The sequence below is a fragment of the Vombatus ursinus genome, unplaced genomic scaffold (assembly GCF_900497805.2).
Source record: "Vombatus ursinus unplaced genomic scaffold, bare-nosed wombat genome assembly UNPS02012602.1, whole genome shotgun sequence".
In the NCBI taxonomy this organism is placed as follows: domain Eukaryota; kingdom Metazoa; phylum Chordata; class Mammalia; order Diprotodontia; family Vombatidae; genus Vombatus; species Vombatus ursinus.
This window is the reverse complement of record NW_020952380.1, coordinates 3,858,396-3,879,260: the sequence shown is the minus strand read 5'-3', so window position 1 is coordinate 3,879,260 and position 20,865 is coordinate 3,858,396. Positions and strand designations below refer to the sequence as shown.

General features: G+C 37.6%; 1 protein-coding gene across 1 annotated transcript in view; it reads left to right on the top strand.

The window, feature by feature from the left end:
- UST (uronyl 2-sulfotransferase) overlaps positions 1-20,865 on the top strand; it is a 384,341-nt gene that overhangs the window by 232,798 nt on the left and 130,678 nt on the right. The window contains exon 4 of the mRNA XM_027857975.1: positions 7,999-8,078. Within this exon, the coding sequence (XP_027713776.1) occupies positions 7,999-8,078 (80 nt within the window). The remainder of the gene's footprint in view (positions 1-7,998; positions 8,079-20,865) is intronic.

Here is a 20,865-nt window from a genome sequence, read left to right as displayed (position 1 = left end):
TGTACTTGGCAAGATGAAAGGTATGAACATCTCTCTCTGTAGCTGAGGTAGGGTGGAGGAGTAGGTCATGGGAGATGGATAGGTCAAAGCGGGAAGTTAGGATTGTTTAGGAGTGTATCAGTGTCTTAGAAGTCCCTTACTATAAGTTGGGGAGGAGATGAATACTCTGAGCAAGGTACTGAACTCTCTGAGCAAGAAAGGAGACAGTTCTGGAGGTCACTAAAAATCATCTGCCAACACCTTGATTGGGTGATAAATATGTAATGAATGAATTTCCAAGGAGTAAAGGTTACTGAGGTGGTAGAGGTATGAAAGTAGCAATGGAGAACAAGAAATATTCTGACTCACCCACTGTAACCAGTGAGTCAGAGTGTATGAATGAAAAGTGTAACCACTGCTAGAAAGGATAACAGGGAAAACTGTGTCATCAGGAGGGAGCCAGGTCTCAATGAGTGCAAGATGGAAGGAATGAGAAGAGAAAAGGTTTAGGATAAAAGTAAGTTAGTTACCTAATGGGTAGGCATTCCAGAGAGCACAGTGGAAGAAATGCGTAGTTTGAGAGTGGGTCATTGAGAGGGTTGAGTAGAGGGGGAGGGGAATAACAGAGCAGGTAGTAGGAGATGGGGGGGACTGGATTTGTACAATTACAACAGAAGTTTCAAAATCATTGAAAGGGGAGGCTATGGCAGCGTGGAATTATGTTAATTATTGAGGAATGAGTTCACATAGGTTATCATAGGCCTCAGGGATCCAGACAGCTGGAAAGCTTTATGGAGGAAGTTAATCCTTATCAGCATCTTGAAAGATGGCTACAATTTGATTAGTCATGGAGAAGTAGGAAGGGTGTTGAAGGTGGGATATGATAACAGCAAGATAATAATAGAATAGGTTGTCAGTGAGTCTAGAAGAAATTAGATGACTGAACTATGTAGTCTTACTAGTTCCAAAGACTCAAAAATAAATAGCATTTTAATTGAAATTTAAAATGCAATGAACAAGTCAACATTTTTGTTTTGTTGACAATGGCATCAAACATTTATTTGTTCAACCCTCCTGAGGACAGGGCTTGATACTAGATAAAGCACATCATGAAAAGGAAAGAAAATTTTATAGTGGTTTCTACAATGTCCATCACCTTCCAAACACTTGTTTATTATTGTTTTAGAACCCTAAAACTCCCTAACATGGATCATCAAATGCAAAGCACCAATTTGAAGGCAACCAGGATGGTGATGGGCCTCAAAATCAGGCCATATAAGGAACTTGTTATGCTTAATCTGGAAAAGACTTAGAGGAACACACCAGTGTCTATCAAGGATTAAAGACTGTCATGGAAAAAAAAAGGATTGGACTCGTGTTTGGTCTCAGAGAGGAGAATTAAGTTATTGATATAAAAATGCTTACTATGTTTATGTCTTAGGCAAGTCACTTAAGCCTCAGTTTCCTAATTAATAAAATGAAAGGGTTAACTAGATAGCTCTGAGATAACTGCTGGTTCCAGTTTTATGATTCTATTCTTAAAAAACATGCTTTAAATAAAACATATACTTACTGTTCTAAAGAAATTAAACTGCACCTGTGAGACTTTATAGTTAGCTCAACTGATTGGTGTACTATGCTAATGATGTGCTAGATTCAATTCTTATGAGCCAGTTCATTTTTTTAATGATAATGATATTCATAATAACTCAAATTCATATATACTTTAAGGTTTATAGAGCATTTTCCTCATAACAGCCCTGAGACATAGGCATTTTTTTCTATTTGCATGACTATAGGCACTAGTTAGTAATTTATATCCTTGATCACAAATAAATGGGCAAGAGGGCATGAATAAATCAATATAAACTATTGTGTCGAAAAAACACCTTTAATGTACCTGTTTACTAGTAGGAGGTAGGGTAATATTATCTTAGGACCTAATAGCATTGGGTGAAGAAGCAAATTTAGGCTTGAAATCTGCATTATTTTAGACCTAGGAAGGAACTTGGTGACAATCTATTCCAATGCCTTCCTTTTATAGATGAATAATTGTAGTCCAAAGAAGTTAATGACTTGCTTATGGTCATATAGTTAGGGAATGACAGAGCCAGGCCCTCTCATACTATACATAGGACTTTTGCAAAGTAAAGTGGGATGCTTTGGGAGGAAGTGGGCTCTGCTTCACTGGCAGTCTTCAAGCAAAATATAGATGTTATAGAGAAGGTTGTTCAAGCATGTGTTGAACTAAATGGTTGTGAGGTCTCTTTCAAAGCCAAGGTTCTTTGATTCTGTGATTTGTAGTATGAATAGAAGGGAAGATAGAAATAGCAACAAGGCATGAAAGAATGAAACTTTTATTTCTTCTGATCATCACTGTGAAAGTGATTCTCTCAATCACTCAAAAGTTTATCACAATCTGAAAACAAAGCTTCAGCATGAAGGCTTTACCCAATTCACTGCGCCACCTAGTGGCTCATTCTTGCTAACTACAGGTGGGCCTTTTTGCTATGACTGTGCAGTAAATGTAAAACAACAGTTTTGCCCCCCTGGGCCTTGAGTTCTGCGTACATTGGATAGGAATGGAACCTTCCTAGCTATATAACATTCTGTATTTGTAAAACACTTCAACATAAGCTTTTTCTCCATCTTATTTTTGTAATGTCGATTTTTAACACAAGTTCATAGATGAGGGCTATGAGAATTAGTTTAGGGTCAGACCCATAACTAACAAGAGGGAGAGCCCAAATCCAAGTCTTCTGAGCTGCCTCTACCCTTCCTCTTAACTTCCTGTGGTTGAAGATCAACTTTGAGCTCTCTTAAAAATTGTCTTTAATTGGCTTTGATGTTCTTAAATAATGTAGCTGTTTTACAGAATTACAGGGTACCAAAAGGCCTGTAGATGGGACAAGAATTCAGACTAGAGTAGGACAGTTATCATTAGTGCTGGGAGTAATCCCAAAATAGTCCTCCTTGGGGAATGCAGGGGACACAGAACATTCCAAAGGGCTGTTGATCAAATGCAGCTACTGAATCATGAGACTGAAGGTAAAGGTATGAAACACATGATGAGAATTCACATTAATGTCACTTTTTTCTTTTCATTATAAAATCCTATTTGCTTTCATCTTTTTTTCCTTTCTCATTTTCCAGATCAATTTCAGGTGTTCTGTTCTTTGACATCTTCCTTCAGCTAAATTGCATCATCCTGTGCTTTTTATGGGGCAACCAGAAGTCTCTTAAAATTTTCTTTAAAATGCCCTGTTGTCCTAATCAGGTTTTTTATTAAGAATTTTTTTCTTTGTTTCCACTTAACTATTTTCCCCTCTGTTTTAACTACATTACAGCTTTTTTTAAACTACATTATGAAATACATGAGAGGCAGTGTGATATAATGGATAGAGAGGTGTCCTCAGAGCCAGAAAGTTTGGTGTTCAAATACTAGCTGCGTGACCCTCAGCAAATCATTTTACCTTCCAGTGCTCTAGAAACCTCTAGAAGCAGAGAAGATGCCAATCTGCACTGATTGAGTGAATTTCCTCTTTAGGAAGTTCTGTGCAACAAAGAAACTACAAGCCCAGTTCCCACCCATCCTTGCCCCCTCCATTTCAGCTTCCTTTTATACTGTTTTATCTTCCCAAAATACACTGTAAGCTCCTTGAAGGCAGGAAGTGTTTTTCTTCCTTAATATTTTCATTCCCAGTGCTTAGCACAGTGCCTGGGACATAGTAGGTGCTTAATAAATGTTTATTGACTATTTCTAATAAGAGTTAAATATTATAAGTGACATACAACTATATTATAATGGTTTTAATTCTATCATATCTGTCAATTGTAACTTCTTTTTTCTTTCTACGATGACCTTCCATTCTTTCAGTATCTTACTTGTTATGAAAAGTTTGAAACTAAATTCTTCAAATAATGGTTTTTGAAAACTTTGTAACTTACTAATTAACAACTAAAAACAAAATGGTAAAACAAACAAAAAAACCCCAAAAAACAAAATATACTTTCTTGGGGACCATAAAAGTAAGATGATGGCTCCACTTTTTTTTCAAGATGATGGCTCCTTTTCAAATCTGGCCCCAGACCAAACACTTGACAATAGCTATGTGACCTTGGGCAAGTCACTTAACCCCAACCGCCTAAAAAAAAAAAAAGATAATGACTCCTTTATAAAACCAGGGTCAGTAGATATCTTCAGTTGCACCAACAAAATTATAAAAAGAATTAAGGCTGTTGTTTAGGAGATCCAAGTTTCAAGTGACCACCATGGACTCGATTATCAGTATATTTCAGGGAGAAGAGCTATTGGGGTCGTTTTGGGAGAAAGTCTTAAATTATATGGCTAATCATCTCATTTATCTTTTTTTAAAGACAAAAATATATGTGACTGGAAAATTTATACATGGTCACCCTTTACCTTGCCCCCCCACCAAATTTTTTTTTTCCTGAACATTCCTATTCCAGAAGACCAAAGCTTGACATTCAATGGCCTTTTCCTTTGGGCTATGAGGGGAGAGAATTCAGGGCTTGGGACCATGAGCTCATACAAAAATCTGAGTTTACTTCAGAAAAATGTAAGCTCCCAGAGGGCAGGGACTGGTCTCACTGTTTATGAGCTTAGAGACACATTAAGCACACAGTGCTTAATAAATGCCTGTGGTTCTATTAAGTAAAGATGCATCTCTTGACCTTAACAGGGTCAAAGTCTACTCCTTCCCATCACTCCCTTTGGAACCAAGAGGTTTAAATTACATTATATGGTTAATTAATAAATTATTTTGTTAAGTATGGTTAAATTGTGTGGTTAATTACCTCATTTATCTACTTTAACTTTAAGTTGGGCTAAAGGTATGTGCCAACCTCAACTCATATTTATGGTAATGATTTATAAAGATCATTTTCTAACTTTACAAATTACTTTACACATAACTCATTTGATCTTTATTACAATGCTGTAAGGTGAGTAGTGCAGGTGTTATTCTCCTCATTTATAGTAGAAGGAATCGAACCCCCCAAAGCACACAAGATTAGTATGTGACAGGACTGGAATTTGAATTTTGGTCTTTTAATTACAAGTGCAGTGTTCTGAACTATAGGGAAGAAGCATAATAGATAGGGGGGATAGACTTGAAACTCAGGAAGACTGAGTTCAAATTCTGTATAAAGGCTAAGACATTCAAAAGCATTTCATTCTCTCTATGATTGTCTTTTTCCAAGCACAGTTCATATTTTATGCTAGAATAACAAAAACTGCTTTAATTAAATGACTGTACTATAAGCCTGGGGAAAGGGGACAGAGGACTATATTTAATCAATGAAGGCACAAGGGTGGCACCAATGGCAGTTTCTGTGGGAAATGCAGCCATTGCTGGAGGTTGTTTTTTGTTTTAAGTAGGAGCAAGTCCCGCTAAAAGTAGCTAGAACTAGGGAGGAAGAGAATAGGAGAAGCTGGTTAGGTGAGTGGCATCTGGAACTCAGAGAGAGTGTCTGAAGAGGGGACAGCCTGGCACAGGGATCCTGAAGGGAAACTAGATGACATTCAGAATATGATGCACTAAACCCTGGGCATGGCCATTTTCAATTCAATAAGCGCCATAAAGACGTTATTATTTAATGGTGCAATACTAAAGTGTGTTTGACGTGTCAAAGTCAAAATACATGATGCCAAAAATTCGTTCATTCTTCTGAAATGCTACAGTAAAAATGGGTATTAGAAATAGATCTCTCCTTTGTACTCAATTTAGAGATTCAGCTGGTGAGAGCTGTACATTGCCAACTCGAATCCATTTCTCTTTGGATGAAGACAGCTTTATGAACATTATGACACTATTCTACAAATCCAACCACTACTGTTCTTCCAACAAGCTTTTGTACTGTGACATTTGTTTGGAGAAGATAGTAAATGATGTTGAAAACTATCAAAGAAACCATTTTTCTTCTGAGTTGTTTTTTTTTTCCACTTCACTCTACCACATGCCTGTAGCAACTTTATTCTGACTCTTCTGATCTGTCACCTGCATCTGAAACTCAATTATGATTCCATTTATTTGCTGATTGAAACCTTTCTAACATTTGACTAATATACAGATAATAAACATTTTGGATAAGAATAAATTAAGATCTATTAGAGGTCCACACATAATCCCTCTGCAAGAAAAAAAGCTATTTTTCTATGTTGAAATTCTTAAAAATAAATTATATATGACACACTTCTAAGAGACAGTGTGGCATAATGAATGGAATCAGGAAAACTTGGATTCATTCAAATCCAGTTGGTGATATATACTGACTGTGTCAAAGACTATTCATCAAAATATAAAATAAATGCCAAATTCCTATGAAATAATGCAATAAATATAAGCATTAGAAATAGATCTCTATTTTCAACATCTGGAAACAACTACCTAAAACTCTAGTTACAGAATAAATACCAATATGCACCTGGAGTTGCCTACCCCAACGTAATTAAACATCAGGGCCCCAAATCACAAACAATTAAGAACAATGTCAGTACCCAAGAAAAACAAAGGGTAAAACCAAAGCTTTAAGAGCATAACAAAAATAGTTGAAAGATATAAGGAATATGAAGATTAAGCAGGCAATAGTTTTGGTTTTTTTCTGTGATGCCATACCTTTTGCTCAGACAAGAAAATTTAGTCTGCCTGCAGCCTGTTGCAAGCTAAGAGAGGCACATAGCAAATATTTTATGATGAAATTCAGTTTAATTTACATTTGTGACAAGGGATTAATCAGGAACTACTCATCATGATTTTAGCCAATAGGGTTGACAGGCCTGAGTATATATGTCTTGAATCTTTCTGTTTGCCTCACATTCTTATCCTTTCCTAATGGGCAAGTAGGGTGAGGAGGTCTTGGTTGATCCCCTGTTACAAATATTTATTCAACCATCATCAACCCAAACAAATATATAAAAGCACAGTCAGTACAGTGACATATGAGCTATAGGATCTGCAAGAAATAGCTATTGCTTAAAAATAGTTAAATGGAAGGATTAAGGAAAACTTAGATATTATAGCTTCTTCATATTTTAACGCATATTTTATCATTTCTTTGTGAATTTGTGGTGCCCCAAATAGTAAGGTGTTATTAAACACTGAATAGATTTGTGTAATTCTGTTGCTCTTCAGATGTCACAGTGACAAATTTCTTTTTCTTTTTAAAAAATATGTAGTTTGTATGTTTTTTGATGAGGCCAATTAGAAAATACAAGGAAAGCAGAAATCAGGAAGGCAGAGAATAAAAAGAATGCCTGGATTTTTTTACAGTTTTCACTTAACACTTTCTGGACCCTGACATGTTCCAGAAGTCTGTAAAAGTTGGAGATTTACACTCTCATGAAATACCTTTCCACTTTGTTATTTGCTATTATGAAGAATAAAATTTAAATAACTCAGCGGCCACCCACTAAGACCAGCATGATTTGTAATTTAGAGCTGGCCAGATAAGACGTGGCCTGGTTAACCTCAAGAGGTTTGGGAGTTTGTATGCATTTCATAAAGTATTTTCTCTATAAATAGTCAGAGCCAAAATAGAAAATCACAAAGAATCACATGATTTTATTTGCATGTTTTAAAAATCCAGAGATAACTGTCTTCAAATGTTCTTGCAAATCTCAATAATTTATCTTTATAGAGGAATAAAATCATGATTAACATCTTGTCTAGATTTAGGTTGAACTGGGAGATCAAGGTTCTGTCTTCACTTACGTTTCAGTACAACATGTTTATTAGCTCATTCCAATCAATTAATCTGTCACATTGTTTGCATGGTAGCGGTTGAGTGAATTAGACACAGGATCATAAACTCTTGGAATAATATGCTAAATACTGTAGCAAGCTTATTTCAAATTTGCTAATGCTTCTCAAAATGTAAATCTGCTGACTTGGTCCAAGAGGTAAGAGTGTGCATGAAGGATGCCAAGCAAATAACACCCTTTGGCTCAGTTAATTTCACTCTATTTAAAACCTCTTTTCCTTTTCTTTTTTTTTTCAGATGGAATTGATTAAAAATATAAGTACTGCGGAACAGCCCTATTTATTCACTCGTCATGTTCATTTTCTCAATTTCTCCAGGTAGGATATTTCCCACTTTAGCAGTTCTCTTATTTCTTTTTTGGCATGCCCAGGTCTATAGCTTATGAACAATTATTTTTAAATCTATCTTTACTCTCAAAGTGTTTTTATTTCTCTCTAAAAGATAATTCTCAGTAATAATTCAGTGTGATACTAGAACAAATAATAATGAGATCTGGGGTCAACAAGGGTTGGTGTTCTCAGATGATTGAATATGTTGACAATGAATTTGTGTTTTATATTTTTCTACAATTTGGTGGAAAAGTGCCCTAGATCTGGAATTCAAGGATTTGGGTTCAAATCTTAGCTCCACCACTCAAATACCTCCATGACCTTGGGTTTAATCTTTTTCGTCCACAGTTTCCTCATCTGTTAAATGATGAGGGTTAGACTACGTTGCCTCTAAGGTCTTTTCTATCTCTAAATGTATGATCTTAAGAATCTGGGCTGCTAGGTGATGCAGTGGATATAGTGCTGGGCCTGGAGTAAGGAGTTGAGTTCAAATCCAACCTCAGACACTTACTAGATATGTGACCCTGGGCAAGTCACTTCACCCTGTCTGCCTCAGTTTCCTCACCTGTAAAATGAGCTGGAGAAGGAAATGGCAAACCACTCTAGTATCTTTGCCAAGAAAACTCCAAATAGGGTCACAGAGTCAGACACAACTGAAATGACTGAACAACAAAGATCCTAGGACATCATGACCAGGACTCTGGGAACAACTTGGTAATGAAGCAATACTAGCTCTAAAGCTGTATAGAGAATGTTCCATCTGCTGAGAAAGAGATTCGGGTGGTTAGTCTCAGTAACCATGGCAGCAGAATCAGCCTCCTTTCCCTGCCCCAGTGAAAGTGTAGCAGGAGAAAAGAAAAGAGGAACCTGCAGTGATTTTATTTAACAGATCTGAGTAGCAGCCTGCTTCTTAAAATACCTACCAGAAATATGTTCAATTGTCTTCTAAAATAGCCATGATGCTCAATATTCTTTTTCTTTGTTAGCAGAAACATGAAGATGATTTACAATTGGTAGTTTCCACTTCAGGTAAAATGTAAGGATAGAATTCATGTTGCAAATAGGAATTTTTGGATTGCTTTTTCTTGTTTTGTTTTGAGTCTAAAAGTACTCCCTTATGATTTGAACTGCAGTTGTTCACAGCCATTTTCACATGTTTTTCTTTTCAAAAAATTCACCTTTTGATACTCATTTATAGCTCATATATGTTTAAATATGATTAGACATCATGAATCTCCAGCTCTAAATAGATATTCAAACTTGGAGCTTTCTGAGCCTCAGTTTCCTCATTCATAGAATGAGTGTGTTGGAGGAAACAATGCCTATTATGCCTCTGATCCCTTTCAGTTTCAGATCCTCTGCTAATAAACATTTGTCAGACTCCTATTACATTAGCTTGTCTAGGTTTGAATCATCAAACTTTTAAAAGGATGCACAGAAATAGGAGAGGAAGCAGAAAAGCAACAGACATCCAGAGAATGAAAAACAGATATTCTGTGGAAGGATTAGAGGAATGGTGAAATTTAGCCTAAAGAAGAGAAAGTGCAAGATAACTTAATAAAGTGATCCCTACTTTACAAAAATATCCAACAAATGCAAATCACTTTTAAAAAAAGTATAAAGTAGGGAGTGATTTTATTGTGAAGTATTGGTTTTTAACCAAAGTTGCTGTCATTGAATTCCTCTAAGTCCCAGGTATCCCTTAGTTTCTATGTGGATTTCTATAGTGCATTAAATTTCTGCCCAATGAGTAAAAAATTTCCAGACATTGAGTTGTCAGAAAATAGAATGGGCTGTCTCATTGTAATAAGCTCTTTGTCACAAAGATATTCAAACAAAAGCTAAAAGGTAGTGTAGTGGAGAGCGAGTTAGATCTGAAGTCAGGAAGACCGGAGTTCAAGCCCCCTGCCTCACATGCTTAATAGTTGTGTAATCAGGCAAATCATTTAACCTCTGTTTGCCTTAATCCATCGGAGAAGGAAATGGCAAACCACTCCAATATCTTTACCAAGACAACCCCATGTGCAGTATATGGCATGCTGTGATCCACAAGGTCACAAAGAGTCAGACATGTCTGACTGAACAACAACAAAACTTGAGCAAGACACAGTCTCTCGGCCTCAGTTTCCTCTTCTGTAAAATGAGGCTTAACTAATAATGGCACTTACCTCAAAAAGTTGTTGTGAAGATTAAATGAGATAGCATTGCTTCAAAAAAACTGAGAGTGTTACATAAATGCTAGCTATTATTACTATTATTAATAGTAGTTGTAGCAATAGTAGTAGTAGTAGTAATAGTAGTAGTAGTAGTAGTAGTTGTTGTTGTTAACCATTAGCTGGAGATATTAGAGAGGTAATTTATGCTTCATAGAGGAGATGGCCTAATTCACGACCAATTCTAAGATTCTGATTCTGTAACTCAGATATAATGGAATAATAATATTTTACATTTGTACGATGCTTTAAATTAAAAAAAAACACTCAAAACACTTTCAGATGCATCATATTATGCTGCTAAGAATTCAATCAATCAATGAACAAACATTAATAAGTTCTTACCATGTGCCAGGCACTGTGCTAAGTGCTAGGGATAGAAAAAAGACGAAAACATTCCCTGCCTTCAGAGAACTCCCATTCTAATGGGGAAGACAAGAAGATCATTAATCTATACAGAACTGCATTTTTTTAAATTTTCCTGGAGCACAGAGGCTGTCAAATATTTGAGATTCAAAGGAATTTGCTACCATGATGCTAGCCAGATACAAATTAATCATTAATATCAGCAAAGCAGAAAATTCAGCTAAAATGCTATAAGCGCTATCAGTAACTGGAAAACAAGACTGGTCAAAGATAGTCTTCTTTTGAGTAATGTTGACCTCTGGGAGGTAAAACAGGATTTGATTACTGGGAGAAGTTCCCTAGACATCATGGGACACCTTGGCCCTATCATGACCTGAGGTTCTTGCCACTTCTCTTTTTGTTGTGACTGAAAAACAAACTAACAAAAAAGGCCTTCCTTCTCAGAGATGAACAGAGATTCCTCAGGAATGATGCTCTGTAGCTCATGATACTGTGCCCTTGGAGAGGGAATAGGTTCCCAGAAGGCATGAATCCCAAACTCTCCCTCCCCATACCTTTTAAGCCTTTACAGTTATACTGTCTCTCCAAGGTATAATTCTGCATTGTAATTGGCTATAAACATATTGACTTTAGCTTGTAGTTGGCTGTACACTAGCCTAGACTACATACACACACACACACATACACACACACACATGCACATACACACACATACATACACATATTTCTGATAATCATTGATGTTTCACAAATGTGCCCCACTGTCCTCCAAAACCCTGCTTTTTCCGCCAGCAAATCCAAGACCTTGTGGTGACCGCTGGTGACCCTACTTTCCTCTTCATACTAAGTTAAGCTACCCACAATAACTTTGTTGGAAAGGGTGTAGGCTTTTCCTTTCTTCCTTGTTCTATTCCCTGGAAACAACTCAGAATCCTTCTTTAGATTTTTTTTTTGTAAAGGTCTTATTACTAAGCACTATAAGGAAACATACAAGGGATTAAAATAACCAAGAAAGGGAAAATTTCCAAGTCAAAAGAGTTCTCATTAGTTAATCCTGATCCTACAAGCAAAATGTGCCAGAAACCAGGCCTTCATCCTCAATGCCCCTTCTCTTGCCTGATTGGCATCTCTTCTTACTGGTTTCTTCTCTGAGTCAGACCAGTTCACTCTTGTCAAAGCTGGATTTCTAGCTAATAAATTCAGTTTGCCCAGGTTATTATGTGGCTCAGCCCTTCCAGAGACTGTTTCTTTGATCCTGGAAAAAAAGTAAGTAAGGGAGAGCTGACCCTGTAGCAAGAAGAAAACTTATAGGGGCAAATAGATGGCACAGTGGATAGAGCACCGGCCCTGAAGTCAGGAGGACCTGAGTTCAAATCTGGCCACGGACCAAATACTTGACACTTACTAGCTGTGTGACCCTGGGCAAGTCACTTAACCCCAATTGCCTAAAAATTAAAAAAAGAAGAAGAAAACTTACTATGCCACCACTAATCATCCTAGACGTCTTGCAAGGAATTAGAATGCTTCCCATCATCCTTGCCTCTGTGGCCATGAACTTGGAGAAGTGAAATCTTTGTCTCCTGAGTCCCTGAATGAGGGAGATCCTTCCCAATCTGACCACCTAAGATCTTTCTCCCTGGGTTTAAGGCTTCCTGCTCTATTTGGAAAATAGCAAGCTACATCCTCATCCTCTCCACCTCCCTCACCACCTCAAGTTCTCTTTTTCTTCTTACATAAACCTGTCCTCTCTGTCTTTGTCTGTCTGAAGCAAACTCCCAGGCTAGTTAGATTTAAGAAGCCCTCTCCCTTGTGGTGAATGTACATCCCCTTCAGCTTGACTCAAATTGGTCTGTGGGGCCCCCTCTTCTCTGAGGCTATATGGCCAGATACCTGGAGGCTAGACTTCATTAATCTCCTCCTCCAAATCTGGCATCCCCGTGCTGTTCGCAACACCAGATCTATTTGCAAATTCTATTTTTGCCTGATTCTGACCTTTTGTACCATGGAGTTCCATCCGTGGCTCCCAGCTCATTAATGGAACTTAGATGGCAGACCTAACTAGGGCCATTAAAGATTGGGTACCTGTATTTGGCCTAGCTACCAGCTTCAAACACCTCTTGGTTCTTCTAAGTCATGTCTCATGCCCTATTCTTGGCTCTTGGTTTATTAGAATCCATGTTCATAATTAGGAAATTTGCTCACATATAACTCTCTCCCAACAGAGTCTGTTACCATAGCCAATGAACACCAGAATTTCTTTGGCCTTTCCCCGCCAAACATCAACTGTTATGAGATTGCTATCTCTTTCTCCTACAGAGACAATCACCCCCTAATTAGTCTCTTTGCCTCACATCTCTCCCTATTCCAATTCATCATCCACACAGCAGCCAAAGTGATTTCCCTTAAGCATAGGTCTGACTATGTCATTCCCAACTAAATAAAATCCAGTGCCTCCCTATTGCCTCATGTGAAATATAAATTCTTTTGTTTGGCTTTTAACGCCCTTCACAACTAGGTCCCAACCAACTTCTCCAGACCTATTAAACATTACTCATCTTCCCGCACTCTACAGTCTGGCCAAATTGGCTTTCTTGCCCGGTCTTCACACTCCTAGCACTGTGCCTTCACAGACTGCCTTCCTATGCCTAGAACTTCCTCTTCTCCACCTCATAGGATCCTTCAAAACTCTTTAGAAACACCACAGTTGACGTGGAGGTTTTCCTAAACCCCAAACTGCTAGTGCCTTACCTCCCTCAATTTGTTGTTGTTCAGTCATGCCTGACCTTCATGACCCCATTTGGGGTTTTCTTGTCAGAGATACTGGAGCAACTTGCCATTTCTTTTACCAGCTCATTTTATAGATGAGGAAACTGAGGCAAACAGGGTGAAGTGCTTGCCCAGGGTCATGGAGCTAGTAAGTATCTGAGGCCGGATTTAAACTCACTAGGATGAGTCTTCCTGACTCCAGGCCTAGAACTCTTCACTGCACCACCTAGCTGCCCACACTTCCCTCAATTATGTTGTATTTATTTTTATATTTGTATTTATTGTATATATTTATGACATATAAATATATTTTATTCATATTCTTATAGTTGTATTTATTTTTCATTCTACATGTACTTATATATGTAACTTAGTAAGTCAACAAGCATTTATTAATTGCTTGGGAATGTAGCAGGCAATGTGCTAAGCGTTGAAAGTACATAGAAAGGAAAAAACCCAGTCCCTACTATACAGAACAAATAGTATGTACAGAATTGTATGTACAGTATATTACAGAATGTAATGGAGGAGATAGCTTGTAAGTAAGTAGATACATATAAGACACAGAATAGATGATGGCTATCTGAAAGGGGAAGGTAGTCACAATAAGGAAGGAGGGGCAGCTGGGAAAGGTCTCCTACAAAAGGTGGGATTTCATCTGAGTCTTTAAGAAGCTAGGAAGCAGAGAACTCCAGGCATGGGGAACAGTTAATTATTGAGATGTGAGCTGGAGAGTCATGTTCAAGGAATCGCAAATGGGCCAGTATAACTGGATTGTAGAGCATATGGGCAGTAGGTAGCAGTGGGGAGCAACAAGGTGGTGCAGTGGATAGAATGCCAGGTCTAGAGTCAGGAGGACGTATGTATGTGTATGTATGCGCATATAGGTGTGTGTGTGTGTGTGTGTGTATCTAGAAATGAATAAATGGATATACATACATGCATACATACATACATATACATATCTATGTATATAATCCCTCCCAGGACCTTCATTTACAGTGGCCATCTAGGCCAGCCATCTTTTCCTTTCCCACACAGGGCACTAGCCCCACCCCTTTTCAGTTTCATTTTATGTGTTACAGATACATGTGAATCTCCTATTAAATTATAAAGTCCCCTTAAGAGCAGAGACTTTCATTTTACTCTTTTCTCTTTGCCTAACACAGTACCTATCACCCAATGAGCGCTTAGTAATGGTAATAGTAAGTGCGTAGTAAGTAATTAATTATTTTGATTGACTGTTATATCCTGCAAAGCAGGGATTCTTAACCTGGGGTCCATATAGTCCTACGTGGTTAATGCATAGATTTCAGAGGCTTCTTGAATATGAATGGGAAACATATACTTTTTTTCAATATAATTTATTCCCTTCACAATCCTGAATATTTTATTTTATACATTTAAAAATGTTATTCTGAGAAAGGGTCCATAGACTTTACCCAAAAAGGGGTCCATAACACAAAAAAGTTAAGGACTCCTGCTTTAGCGTTATCTATCTGGGTTCCCTTGTCACCTTCTCCTCTCATGCTGTCATGATTAATTCATCCTGCTCACTTTATCTTTACTAATAAGTCCCACTAGTTAATCCTGCAGAAATCAAACATCTCAGCTTCCACCACCTGTGCCTCTGGAATATTTTGAATAATAAATTATCAGATTTATGAATTATCTGCAATAAACCAGGTTAAATCCCAGAACACAAATAACAAAAATGAATTGGGCATCAAGTGAATGTGGCTGTATTTCTGGCTATATTCTGAAGCAAAATAGAAACAATATTTATGTTCTCTTGTGTTATCCCTGCCTCTTCTTAATGATTAACGGCTGAATATAGCTCTCATATGATGTAGAAACAGAAGAGCCTTAGAGAGGACAACAGTATAATATATTCCTGAGCCAGAACTGAGCCTTATGGTCAATAAACTATAAAGCTCAGCTACCTTCATTTCTCATTCCCTAGAAAACTTTTCATCCTGGGAGATCACCTCAGCCCAGGAATTCATACCTCCAAAGTACCCTTTGCTACCTCTCTGATTTAATGGTTTCTCCCAAGACTTTCATTTACAGCTGGCACCCAGGCCAGCCATCTCTTCACTTCTCACATAGGGTACCAGCTTCACCTTTCCACCTTCATTTTATGTGTTACCTTTCCCCATTAAAATATAATATGCCCTCCTTGAGGGCAATGACTGTCTCTTTTTGCTTGTATTCCCAATATTTAGAACAGTACATGACCCATAGCAAGCACTAAATAAATGCTTGTCAACTAATGGCCTTCTTGTCATTGCTCCTGAGATAGGAATTCTCACTTTGCTATGTCAGAGTGCAGGAACTATAAATTGACCCATTATAAATATTACACTTTTATTCATGGATCCTAAGATAATGCAGCATGGTGTAGTAGATAGAGCTAACTCTGAGTCAGAAAGAGCTGGGTTTCAGGCCCATCTCTTACATGTCCTACTTTTGTGACTCTGGGCAAGTCACTTAATCTCTCAGTGACTCTGGAGAATTCTGAAATGATAAATTGCCAGACAGTTGGAGATATGTACTCAGTAAAAGTGTCCAATACCAATGAAGTCACAGGCCTAAGATAGGTAAATAGCTATTACAGAGGCAGTGTGGTGTAGTAAATAGAAAACTGTCCTAGAAGTCAAGAAGACCTGAGTTCAAGTCCCATCCCTAATACCATACTAGTACTCACAATAAAGAAATTCCTTCTACTAATGCAGATTGGTGATTTAATCTCTAGTTTTTTCCCATTTTAATACTAGGCTGCAGTATATTTTATGGTGAAGTAATATTTGAAAATGAATGTTTAGCCATACTTTATGCATCTACTCTTTTATGTGTAAATTTTCTCTACTTTAAAGTCTTTTAAAGCATCTGGAATCATATCAAGCCTAATTTAATTTTTTTAAAGCATGGAATGTAGAAGTTTTATCTTGAAAGAAAGACTTTGGAAAGGCATCAAATAAGTGTTGTAATATCATGCATTCAACTCTGTTATTCAGGAGCTGATTTTTTTAAATTCATAAATTCTTCAAACTCATCTTTAGTTACTCCTTATTACTTTCCTGTGGCTATTTCAGTCTTCTCTACTGCAGCCACCTAAAGGGAAAGGACAAGAAAGACTCAAATCAATTAACTATAACTTGCTTTTAAGCCTCAGAAAGTGTGGATTGGAGATCAAAAGGGATAGCCAAACATAAATTTTAGGATTTGTAATTGGTTTACAATATTATAGCTGGAAAGAGATCATCTAGTCCAACCTTCCATCTCACAATTGAGGCCCACAGAGGGGAAGATGAAATGACTAATTGAAGGTCACATGGGTAGTAAGTAAGTAAGGGAGCCAGGATTCCAACTCAGGTCTTCAGACTTTAAAACCAGGGAGTGTCCTTTCTTTACACTGTCTCACATCAAGTGCACTTGTTGTCCCTGCTATCCAGTAAAACCAATAAAGGTGCCTGCTTACTAAAATCTGTACTCACAGATCTCTTTGAATTAGAGACAACTAGGTGGCATAGCAGATGGAGCCATGGATTTACAGTCAGGAAAACTAGAGTTCAAATCCTGCCTCAGATACTTACTAGCTTTATGACTCTGGCCAAGTCACTTAACCTCTCTCGGTTTCAGTTCTGCTGTCTGTAAAATGGGAATAATAATGGCATCTACCTCATGGAAACATGGGGATCAAATAAGATAAAATATGTAAAGCGTTTTGCAAACTTTAAAGTGCTATATAAAAGCAGTATAGTGTTAGTAGTAATAGTAGTTTGTTGTTGTTGTTGCTGTTACAGCAGTAGTCATCTGTACAAATCAAGCTAAAGAAATGCTTTCTCCTATACTAGACATGTAATTTAGGCAACCTATTTGGATCAATAAATTAAAGATGCTTCGATTTTTATAATGGTAGGGTGTTTAATATTTATCCGAACTGGCTTACACTTAACATTTCCCAGATGTTTGCAAAGTACTGCTTTTACTAACATAAAAGGTTACTTTCAAACAAAACAAAATAAAAAGGTTGACCACCCCAACCACAACAGTTGCCTTTATATAAGTATTTTTTTCTGAAATAGAGCTGATTGCAAAAGAAGAATTATGGACTACACGTAAATGTGTCTTCCAAGCCCATGTGAACAAATGCCCATTGTTAGAAGGATTAAAGGATCTTTTCTTATTATTTTATCAGTGTCACTGGAGGAACAGATCTGTCTTTTAATTGATATTCACTGGCAGCTAGGGAAAGCAGGGAGATTCCATTATGCTCACAGTAGGATTGTTTAAATGCCATATTATTGGTTTTCCTTTTTCTGGTTCCTGAGTTTTTTTTTTGTAATTCTTTTTCCATTCTGCATATTTTTCTCAATTTCTGTTTCCAGTGAAAACATTATTGAATCTTATTTCAGTTTCCCATGCCTATCAAAATACCAGCAAGGAAATGCTCGCATAAATTACATGGGAAAAGAATTTTAAATAATTATAACCACCATTTTTTCCTCTTGGCATTTATTTTTCATTTTATTCTTCCTCCCGCTTTCATGACCCCTTCACCCTCCTTTGTTTCCTCTTTTACTTCCTCGGTTTTCTGAGACAGTGGCTTCAACTCTTTTAAAAGACAAATCAATCTTCCAAAGGAGCAGGCATTGCAAAATGCAGTCAAGCTAAGGATATTGGACACATTCCCTCTCCCTACTCTGTTCTTAATTGTCGATGTGAACAAAGCCTGCCCTCTGATGACAATATTATATAAATCAATTCAATTTTGCTGATTCCATAATTCAATTTGGTTTACATTTTTCATTCCCAAATGTTGTCTTTGTTTTCATTTTCATTAGCAAAGTAATCTGTTCCTATTTTATGTCTTTCACATTTTCATGAGGCTGACAAAAGCTTCAAAAACCACTGAGAGCCCCAGAATCCTTTAGCTATATGGCTCAAAAGTTCAATTTAAAACATTTAAATATTCTACCATATTCCACTCTGCCCCACTGCAATTCATCATATTTACTGCCACCGATACCACCTCTTTTTATCAAGCCACTCCCTTGTTCAAGAACCTAAAATGGCTCCCTATTGCCCTTTTGTATCAAGTCCAAACTCCTCTGCCCTCATTTTAAGGCCCTCCACAGTTTGGGCTCCCATTTATGTTTGTTTTACATAATCAGAGGACCTTATTGTCCATTGAACCATGGTTTGTTTTATTAATTCAACATCCTGCTTTCCAGTGGCCTCAACCAAGACCAACTCCCAGCCCAACTGAATGCCAAAATCCTCTTATTCTAAGTCCTTATACCTCCCTCCTTTGCCCTGGGAAAATAAGAGAGAATGCCCCACCTCTATTGGAGTGCAAACAGAACATTCCCTGGAAAAGAGTGACAGACACAGTGCAGTGATCTGCACAAAAATAATGTTGCTCAACTTTTATTCTCCAACTAGCCAAGGTAGCTGTTCCTCCTAGCTATCATCAAAAGGCTCACTCTCCCCCCGCCCCCACCCCAAGAAAGAAATTAAAAGGTAGAAGGAGTAAGATCAAGTCTTGGTCGGTTTCTAATGGTGAGTGATCCTATCCTAGGTTTCATAGCTTCTACCTAGGTGCTGGTGGCAGGGGTGAGTGGGTGGGTGTGATTAAGAGTAGTGAAAAAGGCTGGCTGGTAACATTTTAAGGGTTGACAGTAAAGTTGAGGGGTGTAAAGTATAAAGAGACTCACTCTGGGGACTTCTTTCCTTCTTCCTCAATAACCTCCTTCCTACTTTTGAGAAACCTCTGCCCTGAGGCCCCAGTATTTGAATTGGTGATTCTCTTGCCCCAACCAGTATTTCAGGAAGGACCTCAGCCATACTTTGCCTCATTCATAGCTGGACTCATTCTTCAGATTTCTTCTCCTCCTCTCCTACAGCTGCTTTTCCCTCTCTAGGACACCCTTCCCCCAGCCCCACTTTCCAGCTTTCCCTTATGTGTTGTCTTTCATGTTAGAATGTAAGCTCTTTGAGGGCAGTGACTGTCTTGTCTTTTATTTGTATAACCAGCTCTTAGCACAATGTGTGGCCTACAGTAAGTGCTTCATAAATGACCTGTCTCTCTATCTCTGTCTCTGTCTCTGTCTATCTGTCTCTGTCTCTCTCTCTCTCTCTCTCTGTCTCCCCTCTTTCTCTCTCTCTGTTTTTCTGGTTCATTGTTCATATTCTTAAGAACATGCCCATTATAAACAACAAAGACTCACCCATCTGTACTTTCTGTTCCCATTTGGCCAATCTCACTCTCCCCTGCACATGCCTCATCCCTTCCTGCTATGCCTTTGTTTTTGCTTATAACCGCCTCTCATTCTTTGTACCCCTCTGCCTATCCCAGTTCCTCCCTCAAAACCCAGCACAAGTCTCACCTTCTCCATGAAATCTTCTCTATTTCAACCCCATCTGATCTCTCTTTTCTCTGAATTCTTGCACTCACAATGAGTAGCATACTTATGTTTCAGAGCTTGGTTGTTTTATATGTTCATCTTCTCCCCATAAGTAGAGTGTTTTCTCCTGGAGACTATATTTTATACTTCTTTGTAGCCTAACAAAGCCAAGAAGCTTAGAGGACACAAAGTGCGAGTTTATTATATGCTTTATGATTGATTTGATTCCAGTTGCATGTGGTTCTGGTCTGTGAGTCAAGAATGGCTTTGATGTTGTCTTTTGAAATTTTCCCTCAGGAATCACAGATTAATAGAATATGAGAGCAATAAGAGATCTTAAACATTACCTATTCTACCCCACTCCCATTTTACAGATGAGTTACCTGAAGCTGAAATTAAAAAAAAAAAACTAGGAATATCCAGGGTATACATTTGGCTCTTCTCATTTCTTCCTTTTAAAAAATTGAATGAAGCCCTGAACTCCCCATTTTCTGAATATACAGTCTGCAACTCCTTTCCTATAGAGTGAGGTCTTCCAGCTGGAAGATGAGCTAGGTTATTATTATTTTATTGTTCATTAAATTTTGTGTTCTATGATCTACGTATTTCTATAGCACTTAATGTTCAAAGCTCTTTGCAATCACCTTTTTATTAGCTGTTCTTTCCAATAAGCCTGTAAAATTGGTTGGTATTATTCTCCTCGTAATATGGAGAAGAATTGATTGCTAGAATCAAGGAGTGAAATGTTGAAGGTCACACAGGATGGCTGTGGCTTTGATGCTTTCTGACTATGGGCCCATACACTGTCTGAGTCAGGCAACCATTCTGAGCCTCAGTTTCTTCACCTCTAAAACTTGGATAATTATGCTTACACTAAACTGATCCAGAGGGTTATTGTTAGGAAAGCAGTTGGTAAGCCATAAAATGCTATATTATCAAAAAATATATTATTGTTATGCTATTCTGTTTGAGAATATATCATGCCTATCAAAACTACTCTTCAGTAAAATGCATAAACTT